The sequence below is a fragment of the Harpia harpyja genome, chromosome 1 (genome assembly GCF_026419915.1).
Source record: "Harpia harpyja isolate bHarHar1 chromosome 1, bHarHar1 primary haplotype, whole genome shotgun sequence".
NCBI classification, from domain to species: Eukaryota; Metazoa; Chordata; class Aves; order Accipitriformes; family Accipitridae; genus Harpia; species Harpia harpyja.
In genome coordinates, this window is record NC_068940.1 from 88,434,289 (window position 1) to 88,448,751 (window position 14,463).

At 49.5% G+C, this 14,463-nt stretch overlaps 1 protein-coding gene across 1 annotated transcript; it reads right to left on the reverse strand.

Moving 5' to 3' along the window:
• Positions 1–230: 230 nt before the first annotated feature.
• Positions 231–6,350, reverse strand: SKIDA1 (SKI/DACH domain containing 1). Its single transcript, XM_052804015.1, is given in 2 exon segments — positions 231–4,353; positions 4,355–6,350. Coding segments are annotated over 2 exon segments (2,532 nt in total). The 5' UTR covers positions 5,120–6,350; the 3' UTR covers positions 231–2,586.
• Positions 6,351–14,463: the final 8,113 nt, after the last annotated feature.

The following is a 14,463-nucleotide window of genomic DNA, read 5'->3' on the forward strand; positions in this document are numbered from 1 at the left end:
TTTCGGGAACCTGAAAAGGCACCTCTGTAATTTACAATTCCTGGCCAAATCAGCATATCTCTAATTGGAAGTAAACAGGGTCAGGGGATGGAGTTACTTTGAAAGTGATACGTTGTTTAATTGACAAGGCGAAATTTTAGGTTTCAAGTTTGCATATTGCACCTTTGTAGCTTTTGGCTCTTCTTTTTTTTTTTTTTTCCTTTTTTTCTTTTTTTTTTTTTTTGGTCAAGGGAAGACCTTTGTCAAGCAGACACGGCTTTCTAACAGAGCAGGGGGCTTTCCTGAGCAGTACATTTTGTACATATTTACAGTTCTCTGGAAATAAGGCTGTAATCTGTGCAGCTCTAAACATACGAATGTAAACATTCATCTCAGAACAACTTTAGTAAGCAGATTTTTCATGACCATCGTAATTTCAGCAGAGCGGTTAAGTATGCAATGCACCTTTTGCAATTGGCAGTTTAAAGTGATGTGTGTGCATGTGCGTGTGTGTGCGTGTGCAAGCAGGGGGGGAAGGGTAACTCCACTGAAAGGCAATTGTTTACTCTTTCTAAATATATTTGGCTGCAGGTATTCTTAGACAAGGCCTTTTACAATGAGAGGAAAACTACGGTGTGGATATAGTAAACAGAGCTGAAATCAGTTAGTGACTGCTTGGAATATTTAGAGACACGAGGGGTTGGCAGAGGGCATCACAAAAGGCAGGAATTAAAAAACTGAGACCCAGGCAGTGGATTGCCAGCAGAAATGTTGACTTTGAGTCAGACAGTAAACATTACATTGTTGCTTTGTTTTCCTTTTTTGATTTACGATAAATTATTCTCCCGGGATTGATCGATGAGTGGAATCCTTAAAATTTAATTTGGGAATGATCTAGTATAAATAAAATGCTAATCCAAAGAAAGAAACCAGCAATTATTCATTCTAAACTCTGCTGATTCAGCAACTCAATTATAACTGCCTTTCTCAAGCTGCAAACTTTTCAGGCTGTTTTCAGAGTTGCTGTACCCGTCCTCCCCCCGCAAGAGAGACCTTCCCCCGTCCTCAGCTCTGCTTCCACCTCGGCCTCCAGCCTTTCTCTCTTCTCCCCCCCCCTTCCTTTTCTTTTCGAGGGGTTGGGGGGGGAGGGAGGGAAACAGTTAACCTCTTGAAGCGTATTTCCTCCAAATAAAAACAGTGAACTTACAAACGGAGAGGAAACCACGGATAACTCTGCAATAATTCAAAGTGTATGGAATCAGGAAATTTTTTTAAACAGTGTTTTTAATTGAAAATAAAGCTAAAGCATGCTTTTCAACAGTGCAAATTTCCATAATTTTGATTTACTGCTTCCATCATCACAATATATTATACCAGCATGTCTTACCGAGGGCTAGACTCTAGAAGTCTGCCTGTTCGACTATTTCGATATTAAGTGCAAATATAGATAATTGCCTCTGATTGTCACGTGCAGTAGAAATGTTTCTGCTACATAGAGAGGATGGCATGGCAAAAAAAACCAAAAAACCAACCCACGACAACAAATTTCAAGAGATGAGGTTAGAACCGGGAAGTGTAACACGGTTGAACCGCCTGAGTTTTGGTGCCAAAAAGCTATGAATAACACGGTCTTCTCATTTTGTGTATTCTTTCCACTTACGGCCTCTCGTTTCACTTTCTGTGTTGTATTTACTGCTTTGCTATTTCCTCCAGCCAGCGTGAGGGGCTGGACCATAAATTGTACTGCTGGCCGGACAAATATTTTAGTTGCTTTGCAAGTTTGTAAGGGGCATGTTCAGACCACAACTTAAGTATGACATTAGTGGGTAACAGTAACCTTATTTAAGACCTCTGGGTGAAACAAAAAGGCTTCCCAATTGCAAAGAGTGGCTGTACAAGTAAAAACACACCCTTTTACCAAAAATAGAATTCCACATTTATTTACTGGTTTCAGATGAGGCAGCTTTTCCCAGCGCTGGGGTCACAGGCGGACCCCAGCCTTTCCAAACCAGAGAAAAAAGGAGTAAGTGCAACTGCTCTTCGAAAAAGACACCCCTGCACCCAAAAACAAAGCTCCCGAAAAGTAGGCTGCTGCCACATTGAATTATAGTGAACCCTTACTGTGCAACCATGTAACTTAACAAACTTTAACTGAATTAACAGTTAGACTTCCATTTTCGAAATCTAGTGCATAAATTTAATGGCTCATTCTAATATTTATTATTCAACCTTTTGACATTTATTTGCAGCAGTTGAATTGAGGTACTGGTGCATTATTAGCATTTAAACAGTAAAGTGTTCCAGCTCTACCATAATAACTGAGTTTAACTTGAGTCTTTAGCCTGAAGTACTCTGTGGAATGTAAAAAAAAAAAAAAAAAAAAAAAAAGGCAACAGAACCAAAAAAATTAAAAACCCAAAACAAACCAAAATACCACTGTTGTAATGGTAAAGAAAATAGTAATCCGGTTTCTGTCTTCACAATGTGATAAAACAGGATTCCAAAAGTGTGTATAGTATTAATGGGCTTGTACAAACCATCCTGCAGAGTTTAAAAAACATAAGAAAGTTAAAGGTGGTTCAAGAAAATATTTTCCATACTATTTTATTAATTAAATTTCCTGAATTTGTGGCTAGGTGGAAGAGGTATTGCAGAACCGCCCAGCTGCCATTTCCATACAGGATGGGCCTTGTGAGGTGGTTGGGAATCCTTAGTGGTGTTTAAGGAATAAGCTGGCAACAAATCCCCATCATTGCCAATAATTAGTGATGGTGGACAGGGAAAATTTGCCATGAAATTAAATGGCCTTTTCACTGCTGATGCTACATTGCTGGCTACCCTTTTGCGTCTATTGTTAACTGTAAAATCATCCAGTGTTCCTTCATGTGTCTCAATTTTACCTGTAGGTCGTGGGCTTCGAGCTGATTTCAAATTTGGTTTGACTGGAGGAGTCTGCAGTACAGGTCGCTTTCCCAAAACCAGTGTCCTGTAATTTTTTCTCACCCTTGCTCCAAATTTATACTCCCCATCCTCAGGTTTTGGAGTACCTAAAGTGCATGAGAGGACCTGACTCTGAGTCAGCGGGTTTAAGGAAGTGGTTTCTTTCTCAGTGCATGCAGAATCTTCCTTGGCTGTTAATAAAGCGTCCTGGTTATTACTCTCAGTCACACGGTAAAACTCATCCTTAGTATCATTGCACTCACACTTTAGCTTATGTGTTGTAAGATCAGGCTCATACTCGTCGTTCGCACTGCTGTCCTCTATTTTGATTTTAATGCTGTGCAGGAATGGCAATGCCTTATTGCCTGTATCAGTGCAGTGGAGCTCAGCTGCTGCTGCTGCCCCTGGAGAAGCAGCATCCTCCTCAGGATCAGTTTGTAAAGAGGGCAAATCCGTGGCAAATTCAATACAATGAGGGATTTTGGAATCTTTCTCTGAATTTGCTGCCGCTGATGAAGAATCATTATTTAAGAACCTAGCAGCTATTGTATTGTTATCTGCACGGTGTGTAGTAGTTGCTGGAAGGCATTTCCTTGCCTCTCTGAGTATTCTTTGTTGTGGAAATGCATTGTTTGTCTTTGGGCTAGGTGAAGAGGCCCCCTTTGCAACACAGTTAATTGTTAGGTCAGTACTCTTGGCATTATTGGAAAATTCAGAGTGTGGGAATGTGATCTCGGATACCCTATCATCTCTTATCTCCGCGAAGCAGCTCCCCAGGCCGCCGGAGCAGCGCAGCGCCGGGGCGGCGGGAGCCCAGCCGGGGCGGCCCCACTCCTCCGGCAGCTCCGGCTTGACTCCGCCGGGAGGGCCGCGGAGGGCGGGCAGCCCGCCGGGCTCCGCCGGGGCCGGGGCCGGGGCCGGCGGCCGGGGGGCGGCGGCGGCGGCCGCCAGATGGTACAAGAAGTTGGCGTGGACCACGCCGGGCGGGCTGCAGAAGCTGGTGCGCCTGAAGCGGATGCTCTGCACCGAGACCTGGCTGGAGACGGAGCTGGAGTCGGAGTCCGAGGTGCTGTCCTCCTCCTCCTCCTCCTCTTCCTCCTCCTCCTCCTCCTCCTCCTCCTCCTCCTCCTCCTCCTCTTCCGAGCTGCCCTCGCTGGAGTCCGAGGCGCCGCTGCCCTCCTCGTCGTCCTCCTCCTCCTCCTCGTCCTCCTCCTCCGAGCTGCCCTCGCTGGAGCTGGAGAGGCTGGAGCCGCAGTCCGAGTCGTGGGCGGCGCGGCCGGAGCAGCAGCTGGACTCCGAGTCGCTGCTGCCGCTCTCGGGGAAGGCGGGCGGCGGCGGCCCGAAGCCGCGGGGCAGCGGCAGCGGCAGCCGCGGGGCGCCGCGGGGCCGGCAGGGCCGCGGCGCGGCCAGGGGCCGGCGGGCGCCGCCGGGGGGGGCCCAGCGCGCCGGCGGCGGCGGCGGCCGCCCCGTGGCGGCGGCGGCGGCAGCGGGCGGGCAGGGGCGGGGGGCCGGCGGCCGGGAGCCGCGGCCGCGCCGCGGCGGCGGCGGGCGGGGGGCGGGCGGCGGGCGGGCGGCGGGCGCGGAGGGGCGCGCAGCTGCCCGCCGCCGGCGCCGTTTCATAGTTTACGGGGGGTTTGCAAGGCGCCCGAGCGATTTCTGGGTAGCTGTGGCCAGTGTATTTACTAAAAATGTGAGGTAGATGAGAGGCCGGTAGCAAGGCTGTGTCCCCCGGACGCAAAGCTTTCCTCCTGATGGGCAGCAGGGGCCGGGGAGAGTCATTCAAACCCAGCCAAAGTTTGTTCTCCTTCCAGAAGCCGGAGAAGGGGTCGGTGGGTGCGAGCTCCGGCCGGAGGTCGGTGGTCGACAGCGCCCGGCTTATTTTCCTCCGTTTCGTCCTAAGGACCCGTTCGGTTTTGCAGGATGTGTAAAGGGCTTCCACGTCCTCTCTGGAGATCAGGGTGCATTTGGCGGCGTGGAAAGCGATGGAGTTGATGGCTTTGAGTTTCCTCAACTCCTCCAGGTCGCAGTGATGCTTTTTTACTTTTAAATGATCCATTCGCTTGTGCACGGTAGTTCGCGGGATGTTTTTAAGCAGGTCTGTAAAAACCTGGGAGAGTGCAAACATTTGCTTTCCTTTAATGATGAGGTAGCCGAGCCTCACGCCATCCACCTCTTCAAAACCCGACTTCAGGTCTCCCATTTCGTGAATTAAATTATTCCCAGCATTTGCAGAGAGAGAGAGAGATATGGGGGAAAAAAAAAAGGGGGGGAAAAAAAAAAAGAAAAAGCCACACACACACAATCCTCAGCCAGATGCTGTATTTGTCTCAAGGCATCCTGCTAATAAAATATAACAAAGGCTGTTATTCCTGGTGAATGAAGTGCCAAACTTTAGACAAAATTAAAAAAATAAATTAAAAAAATACCGTGAGGCTACAATCAATATATAATCTTAAAAATCAGGTTTGCCAAAGTGTTTCTCTAAGTTGCTGCTGAAGATCAGTACCTGTTCCCTTTCATTCCCTGCTTTTCCATTGGAAACTATGATAATGGAATGTGAAGGGAGGAAGAGAAAAGAAATGCAGCTGCTATTCCCGCCGCTGCTTTAGCTACAAATAAAATGACAGAGTGAAGTGAGCTCGTCCGGAGACACCTTCATCAATTAATTCCCCTAAAGCCAACGCTGATTGGACACTCCTGACAGGTGATGCAATAAAAATTGATATTCCACCCCTTCCCCCCAAAAATCTCCCACTAATTAGCATACCCTTATACTGCCACCTCCCCTCCCAAAGTAAATAATACAGTTAGTATATAAATCTTTCTATTAAACAATCCGAGCTCAAACACACTCAGACCTCTCAGACTTCCTCGTAGCTAGCTTCCGAGGAAGGATTTGTGTGCTTTTTTCCCTATCGCTTCGTATATTTTTAGCCCATTTTGGACAAACGTTGCTCTTTTGTGCATGCCGTGAATTTAAAGGACGTAAGTCTGATCGTAGCGATGGAAAATCCTTCGGTAACGTAGCCGCTTTAAACTAGCATTTTATTCTGCATTGTGTGGAAAATGAAGCTTAGCGAAAACGTGCAGAACAGCCTGGTATTTCCCTTTCTGAGGCTCCAAAGTTAAATGCTCGGTTGTTAACGAGAGGGAATACTTACATTTTCGAGTTTCTCTTGATTTTCCTCTTCTGCTTAATTAGCTTTTTACAGCCGGGGACTAAGGTTATTTTGCTGTCTGAATACCACGGGTTCCCGCACCGTGATACTGTAACACTTTTAACTGAAATTCTGCCTGTAATATTGCGGGCGGGGGGAGGAGGACGTGGGCTCACGTCAGACCCATAACAAAGCATAGATAAGCCAGAAATGTATACACTTTTCACGATTAACCGTGCTGGATCGCGAGCTGGAATGTCCTATAGTCCCAGAGCCCACGTCAGGATTCCTGCGTGCTGATTGCTTCCAGCAGAGAAAGGAGAATGTAAAATATCCAAGGTGCTTCCAAGAGCCTTTACGTAATAACAAAAAAGTGCTGGCGCACACAATGTACGATATTGCAACGGGCTAGGATGCTCCTGGCTCGCAGTTTGCATATTCCGCTCGGAGTAGCCCTGCCGCAGCTTTTTGATGTTCCATTTATAGCAGCCCCTTAAAATCAATTTGAAGAAGCAGCATGAAGGTTTAACCTCTTCTTAGGAACGTTAAATTATGCGAATGTCAGGAACGAGGATTTCGCAAATGTTGCGATAGCTGCATGCCTCTCCCTTGTCACGTTAAAGTGATGCTTGCGGTTTGCACGTTAGGCGCTGCAAAAAAAAAAAAATCTCCAATCTCTGCCGTGCATCCAGTGTTCCGCTGGATACAAACACGAGCACTTTTATGTATCACTGCACATCCAGAATTAGACATATCCGCGAGATTAATGAGACATCTCATATTTCTGGGACTTGGCAAAAAATCGACCGAGGGGAAAAAAAAAAAATCTTCAGTCCCAAACGTCAATATCCACTCCGCGTATTGGCAATATGGTGCGTGGAGTTCGTGTTACCCCGTCAGGTACAGCTAAAATAAAGCGCATGATCACTCTGCAAAAACGCAGCTTTGCATGCCAAGGCGAAATGCAGGCGAGCCCCCAATTTCGCAGGAATTCTAGAGAGAAGTGGGAATTTGGAGAAGTGCATCCGGGAATGGAGGAAGTCTATTCAAGGGAGCCTCTAACTCGGAGGGCTGAGATTTGAAAAGTCAGCCCTGGACTACTGTTGCTCTCAGCGCAGATGTAATCGCCGCTGTTCAACTTAATCCATGTGTGCGCGAACCGCGATGCCTAGGTCTTCCCTTTGAAACCTGGGGATAGCATTCCCATCCGAGAAAGCAGAGCTAGAGCAAATTACATTTTGTCCCTCGAATTAGAAAAGGATCATTGAGTGGATCTCGTGATATTTCAGCCTTTAAACGTAACCGAGAGGCAGCAGTGAACAATGCCTCGGCACAGCTAAGACCATCCGCGGAGTTCGCCTTCCCTCGCCTTGCATCTGGATCCCCCAGCCTTGCCTTTCTCTTTCTAGCTCGGGTGAGAGGCACCCTGGTATATGCTGAGGCTGAAAGCAAAGTTTCGAGAGAAAACAGCTGCTGGCGCTAAAAAGAAATCATCGTAGTCTTTCTAGAGCTAGAGACAATAAGGTCGTTTAAAAATTCCTCCTGATGTACTTATATGCTGCCAACACCCCCACCCCCTCCCCGCTGCTCTCCTCCCCCTGCTTTAAGGTTAAGGCTATGGAGTCAACAGCAAAGGAACAGTAAACTCCGAGAAAGCTGCTCAGAAGACGTTACCAAAAGCCCCGGTGGGCTGAAAAGTCCTTTATTTGCCAGGTAGTTCGGCTGGGGTGGATTCCCGTGTAAATCCACGCGTGCGTTCGCACGCCGGGAGCCACGGGCACCCGCACCCACGTACTGCCGGTGACAGCCGGGCAGTGGGATTCGGCAACTGTTTTAAAAATGCATTATTTTTGTTCCTTCAATTCCGGCGCTACCAAACGTTTAAAACTGGTAGCGGCTCTTCGGCAAACCTCCATCTCCCGAAAGGTGCGGCCATGAGCACCGGGGTCGAGGCAGAGCCAAATGTCGACGGGGAGAAACCCACCAGAAGTCTTGGGATATGTCAGGCGCCCAAGCTACACATCCCCACCGTATACTTACACACACTTTCGGTTGCATATCTTTCTCCGCATCTCGCACGGAGACCTCTGTTTCTCTACTTCTCCATCGTTTGTTTGTGTTGGTTTTCTTTTTTTTTTCTTTCTTTTTTTTGTGTGTGTGTGTGTGTGTGTGTGCGTGTGTGTGCTTTCCCTTGGCCATCAGCACACGTTGTGTATCCGGGGTCGTCTTCAAGCAGGCTGGGGGGAAGATCCTGATAAAGAGCCGGCGGAGGCCCCTTGCACACGCACACACACATTAAAGGCAGGGGACTTGAAAATGGATTTGCACGCACACAGGGGATTGCGATCAATAGCCACCAACATTTATGGCTTAGATTGTTAATGTGAAAGCTGGCCAAAAGAATGAAAATGAAAAATTAAAGGTGTCTGGTACCAATTACATGAAAAGTTATGCAATAATTTACTTACTGGGAGCCGGGGTGTATGCCTGCGTGTTCGTGTGTCCGTGTGTACGTCGTGCATGTGTGTGCAGACCCAGATGTATATGTCGCTCCCTCTCAAAAGCAAGGGAGTTTCTTTGTTAATTTTGTGGACTGTGTCACCCTCGCTGGTGATCAAAGATGAACATGATTAAAGGGATGGGTGTTTGTCTCGCATTTCTTAAGATAAGGACGCCCAGAGATGCCCGTTTTTACCAAATACATATACAGAGACTTGTGTGTATAGGCGCACGCACACACAGAGACTATCAATCAAACGTGCTCCTTTTCACGTTGAGTAGCGTGCAATCTGCAATCTACACTCTATAGTCAGTAGTATTTCAGTCTTGAAGCTGTCTGGCCGAAGGATAAACCTCATTAGGAAAGAAAGAGCAAAATAATATTCATAATACCTCGCTGTAGACCTATTCCCATTTATTAGAAATCATATACTTTCATTTTTGTAAACTTGTGTTAAAATATATGTGCTCGCGGGGAAGTGCTTAACCACGTCATTCCAGAAAGAAAATGTGTGTAACATTTAAAATACTCCTTTTACGTGATGTTTTGATTTATTTTCATAGTATGATTATGTTTAAATATCAGTGCAATTCAGCCTGACCTCTTCCTTCTGCAATGAAGTAATGCACACACCATTTACAGCCTTTTAAACGTTTCGTTGGGAAATGCAACAGCGATGTCCACCAGCAGTTGCACTAATGGGGAGAATTCTTTTGAAAATCTTCGGGAAAACCTAAGAGGTCATGTGCATTTTCACACTAGGATTGCCACATTATTAGAGCATTATTATTATTTATTATTATTTGTTAAGTGCTGGACCATGCCTTCAGGTATTGACAAGCATTAAATAAACCTTTTGCTTTTGTGACGCTGGGCAGAAATATATATTTCAAATGAGAACTGGTTTTCTAACCCTATACTCTGCTTTTAGATATTGCTGGGGATATTTTTCTCAAGGAGGACACAGACAGAAAGCAGCTAAAGGCTAGCACAAAGAGTCCAGTAACGTAAATATAACAGGGTCAAAGAACAGTATAATAGGATCCTTCTGCTATCTTAAAGTCAGCCAAAAGTAACTGTAGTACCTAAAATTTGCCATAAATTCTAGTATGACAACAAATCAGAATGTATAACTAAATCTCCTAAATGTGTAGGACAAAGAAACGCCAACAATCAGTCTGGAAAAAAAAAAATCATAACCCAGCTAACACTCTTATGCCTAGGAGTTTCAGGGTCGCTGTTTTTTTCTTCTTCTTTTTTTTTTTTAATTTTTACTTTTTTTCTTCTTTTTTTGTGTGTGGGTTTTTTTTTTTTTTGTAAACAAAGCAGCAATGCAAAGTTCTGCTAAGTGCTTTTTAAGTTGTGTTTTCTTCTGTGGGGGCTGAGGTGTCACTTGCAGACTAGAATTTTGTGCAATTTATAATCACCACGGGCTAAGACTATTTCTTGAGTTTGGTGCTCCTGGTAGTTTTAAAATACTTTTTAGCAGGAGTTTCTGGACACATACTACATGCCATGTTGTTTACTGACCCATAATCAAAATGCAGTGACCTTCTACCCTTTTTTTGCCCCTTGACCCATGCTGAATTCAATGCAGCCTTTATAAATTTGCAAATCCTTGGACGTAAAGGGGATTTGGTGAGGCTTTGTTCTGAAAGGATCCTAAAAGTTTGCATTTTTAATTAGACAAAGGTAAAGCAACAAACATTGGGAAATAAGATCCTCTCCTGCACATAGGTGATCACCCTTAATTTCTGCACTGGGGAACTACATCTTAAAAAACATACCCTGCAAACTGAAAAGCAGTTGCAAACGTAGGAGATCAGGAGGTTATGAATTGCACCAAATTAGCAATGTGGTACAAATCACTTTCATGACGTAAGGGATGGCCAGGCCACAATCTTCCGGCGCTCCTCATCTCCAAGGACCGTGTGGATCCTGGTGACCCGGGGAGAGGAGAGAGCCAGCGATTTGATCTGCAGCTACAGGCGCATTCCCTTATCTCCTTTGCTATCAGCCAGTTTAAAGGACACCGTAATTACGATGGTGATAAAACAATGCCCGCTTATGTGTGCTGAATAAATAAAGAATGTTTACAGCCCCAGAATGTTTCAATTCCAATTAAAAGCTATCAAAGAAAAGCCCCCTCCCTCTCCCTCCCCTCCCTCCTTCCCACCCTCCTTCTCCCCCCACGACTCCCTATTTACCTTGTTGGTTGTAATATGGCCCTATGAAATAAACCGGCCTTCCAGTTTGCTATTAAGGCCACATGGGGGGGAGGGGGAGGAGGAGAGGGGAGTGAGACAACACACACTCCCGGTCCCACAATTACTTGGGTCGCCTGCATCCTCTCTTTTTTTTATTTGTTTATTTTTCAATTGGGAAAGGCGTGATGATGCGTGGGGGAAAAGGCACTTAAGGATCCCGCTCCAACCACCAGCCGGGGGAGTTGGGCGCTGGAGGAGGGGGCTGCCACCTCTACAGCCCCCCCTCCCTCGGGGTCTCCCCACCGCTCCTCTTCCCTCTGCGGCGGGGAGCCTTGGAAACGGGAGCCTGAAAATGCATCCTGCTCACTAAGACACAAGGATCATTTCAAATATTCATTGTATCAGCAAATCTCATCATAATCAGATTAAAGCAAGGTTTGGGGTGGGGGGATATTGCCTGTGTGGCTGGGTGCGAAACACCAACTGGACTACAAAGAAAGCAGAAAACGGGTTCCTCTCCCCTGCCTTGGTCGCACGGGGGGGAAAAATGAAAAGCAGTAATTTTTGCGGAAAAGGGACACTTTGAAAAGCTGCGATCCTCCATTCCACCCTGGGTAGCACGTTCCTCTCTGAGGTTGTTTCCCTTTAAACTTTATGCTTAATATTTCTACATGATGCTTTTATTTATTTGTTTGTTTTGAACTCCAGACAGAGAGGATTCCCGCTGCGGAATCAACTGAGGTAGATTTTCTTCACGCCAGTTTGCTTTTAGCTTACCTCAGCTGGGGGGACAGCTTTTCTACATTCAAGCTTTAAAATGTATACTTCATGCAGTTGTCTGGGGTGAAACGTTTATATCCATTTTGTGGAAGTGAGTGAGGAAGGGAGTGCATTTTCAGGTCTGCTAGATAGACGCAGGCCCTTTTCCTTTTGAAAGTTTAGACCTCCAATACCCTCAATTCTACTGGCAGAATTAGGATGGACTTGGAGGGTCCTAAACGTGACCATTCACTAAGGCGGGGGGCTACAGCTTGCAACAACGTGCTCGGCAACTTAATCTTACGCTAAAAAGAGCAGAGAGCGAAAAAGAATGGAATACAAACTCTCCTGACATTTGTAGCCGCTTCCAAGGTGGACCGTGCATTTTAAAGCTGATGGGAACGTGTGTGTTTTGGAGCAAAAAGGAGAGAAGGTAAGTGTTTGTCCTTGTATCCGCCAGTTCGGGTAGAAACAATGAAAGAACAAAGGGAACCACTTCTCCGTGTGAACATTTCACGTTTTCCTCCTCCGTTCGAGACTCCTTGCAAAGGGCTGGCAGGGGGGACTCGCTTAAACTTTACCTTCCGAGGCTGGGCGGTGGCGGCGGGGGGTGCCAGGGACAGGGCGAAAGTTGCGGAGCGATTTAAATGACCCCCCGTTTGCCGCCGGAGACAACCGTCGCCGCAGCGGTGCCCGCTGCGAGCTCCAGTCGCCGATTTCACGGCTCCGAACTCACCGCAGAGTCCCCGCGACGGCGAGCCGCGGCCGGTGGGAGCGGGAGTGGGGTCGGGGCCGTCCCGGGCACCCCCGGCGGCCCCGAGCCGGGACCTTTGCGTGCGGGGTCTCCCCGCAGGCACGGCGGGCGCCTGGACCGGCGCTGCCGGGGAGGGACGGATCTCCCTGGTAACCGGCGAGGAGGCGACGTGAGAGGAAGCGGAGGTTAGCGGGCGGGGGGAAGAGAAAAATCTGCAATTATTCGCAGATCGAATAAATTGCATCAAAGAGGGGGTGCGGGGGGTTGTGTGCAAACGAACATCGCCGGTGCTCGGCTCCGCGGAGAGCTCGGGGCCGGCGGGCGCGCGGCCTCGCCGCGAACCGTTACAAAGGGCGGCGGGTAGGTCCGGGCCTCCACCCGTCCCTCCGCGGAGCGCCGGGCCGCCCACCCGGGACACGCACGCTCGGTGCTTACAGCCGGGGAGGGCGGCAGTCCCAACTTGCCGTGAGGGAAGCCCAGGGCGCTGCCGGGCCGGACCGTGTGGCGGTGGCGGCGGCAGCGGCGGGGCCCGCCCGCCGGCCCAGGCGCCGCCCGCCATTGGCGCGGGCGCGGGGGCTCTCGGCCGCTGACCTTTCACCCCTCCCCCCCGCCCGCCGCTTCCTTTGCCGCCCGACCGCTTTCCTACCCACAATTCCCCGCGCCGGCCGCGCTCGTGCCGCACTCGAGCCTCCCCGTTGCCGCCCTCCCCTCCCCCCGCCCCCCTTCCCGCCAGCCCGGGAAAACCCGGGAGCGGCGGCGCCTCAGGGAGCGCCCAACGCCGGGGCGGGGGCGGGAGTTGGGGTGTCCCTGTAGCGGCTGCGGTGGTGGTGGTGGTAACGGCCGGGTGGGGGCGGGGCCTGGCGGCGTTTGAACGGGCCGCGGGGCGTGAGGCGGCGGGGAGAGCCGGCGAGGCGCACTGAAAGGCTGGCTGAACCCCGGAGAGGATGGCGGGGTGCCAGGGGGAGGGCGCTTGCGGGGGAATCCCCTCCGTGACCGTCACGTGCGGGGGTGGGGGGCGGTGTGTGTGGGAGGACCGAGACCCGCAGGACACGCGTGGGAGCGGGGAGGGCCCCCGCGGCTGAGGGGGGCGGGCGGGCGAGTCCTTACCGGCTGGGGAGTGTGAGGTGCCCACCTGCCATGGCGTGGGGGGAGGACGGGGCGGCGGGAAGAGGATTTGCCTGTTGAATATTACCGGTAGATGTTAATCTCCTGTTTTAAAGTACCTTGTCAGTGGCTTTAAGGAAATCAAACGTGACATTAATCAAATCACACAAATGTAAACATTTATAAGTTAAATCCTAATATTATGCAATTATTTAAATCAAGCCGTGTTTTTTCCTTGGTGTCGTGTTGTAGCTCCCACTTTCTCACTCACACGCTTCGAGTTTTCCGCTGGATCCCGGTGTCTTGTTTTCCGCTATCTGGTGTTTTTAATGTGGGGGCCAGAAATGTGCCGTCCTGCTGGACTCGGGATCGCGGGTGGCGAAGTGGGCAGCGCTGCAGCTGAAATATCGCTCGGTCTCTGGACTGAGCCCACCAAGATTAAAAAGCAGTATGCTTTGCATAAATTTGAGGACAAAACCCTCAAATAATACCTTGCGTTGGTACTGCTTGTTTTTTTTGTGGTTTGTTTGGTTTTTTTTTTATTTCCTTCCCCCATGGGTGTGTGAAGCGGATGATCCCACGTGGAAACTCGAGGAGGAGGCTGTGGTGACTGAAACACGGAGAGGTGCCTTGGCAGCCTCAGCGGGATTTTTGGGCGAAGTGACGCATGAAAGACCCCACTAACTGCGGGCGGGGGACAGGGGAGTGCGGGAAGGTGGCAGGGGCGCGGGGCTCGGCGGGGCCGAGGGCCGCGGGCGCGCTCGGCAAGGCTGGCAGCAGGTCGAAGGAGCTCAGGCAGATTGGGGGGGGGGCAGGAGGGCTCGCCGGCGCCGGCGGAGCTCTGGGCCGGCTCGGGAGGGCTGCCGTGGGCAGGTAGGCTTCGAGGGCGAGTTTAGGGAAAGGCAAAGATGGCGAGGCAGCCTGCGAAGCGGCCGGCGCCGCGGGCGGTTGGCTTCTCCCCGCCTTCGTCCTCCCTGCCGGTCCTTCCCGTCCCCTCTCCCGGCGGCTTCTGCGGCGGGGAAAAGGGGATTTGGGGGTCAGGGAGGAGAACAATGCTGAGCC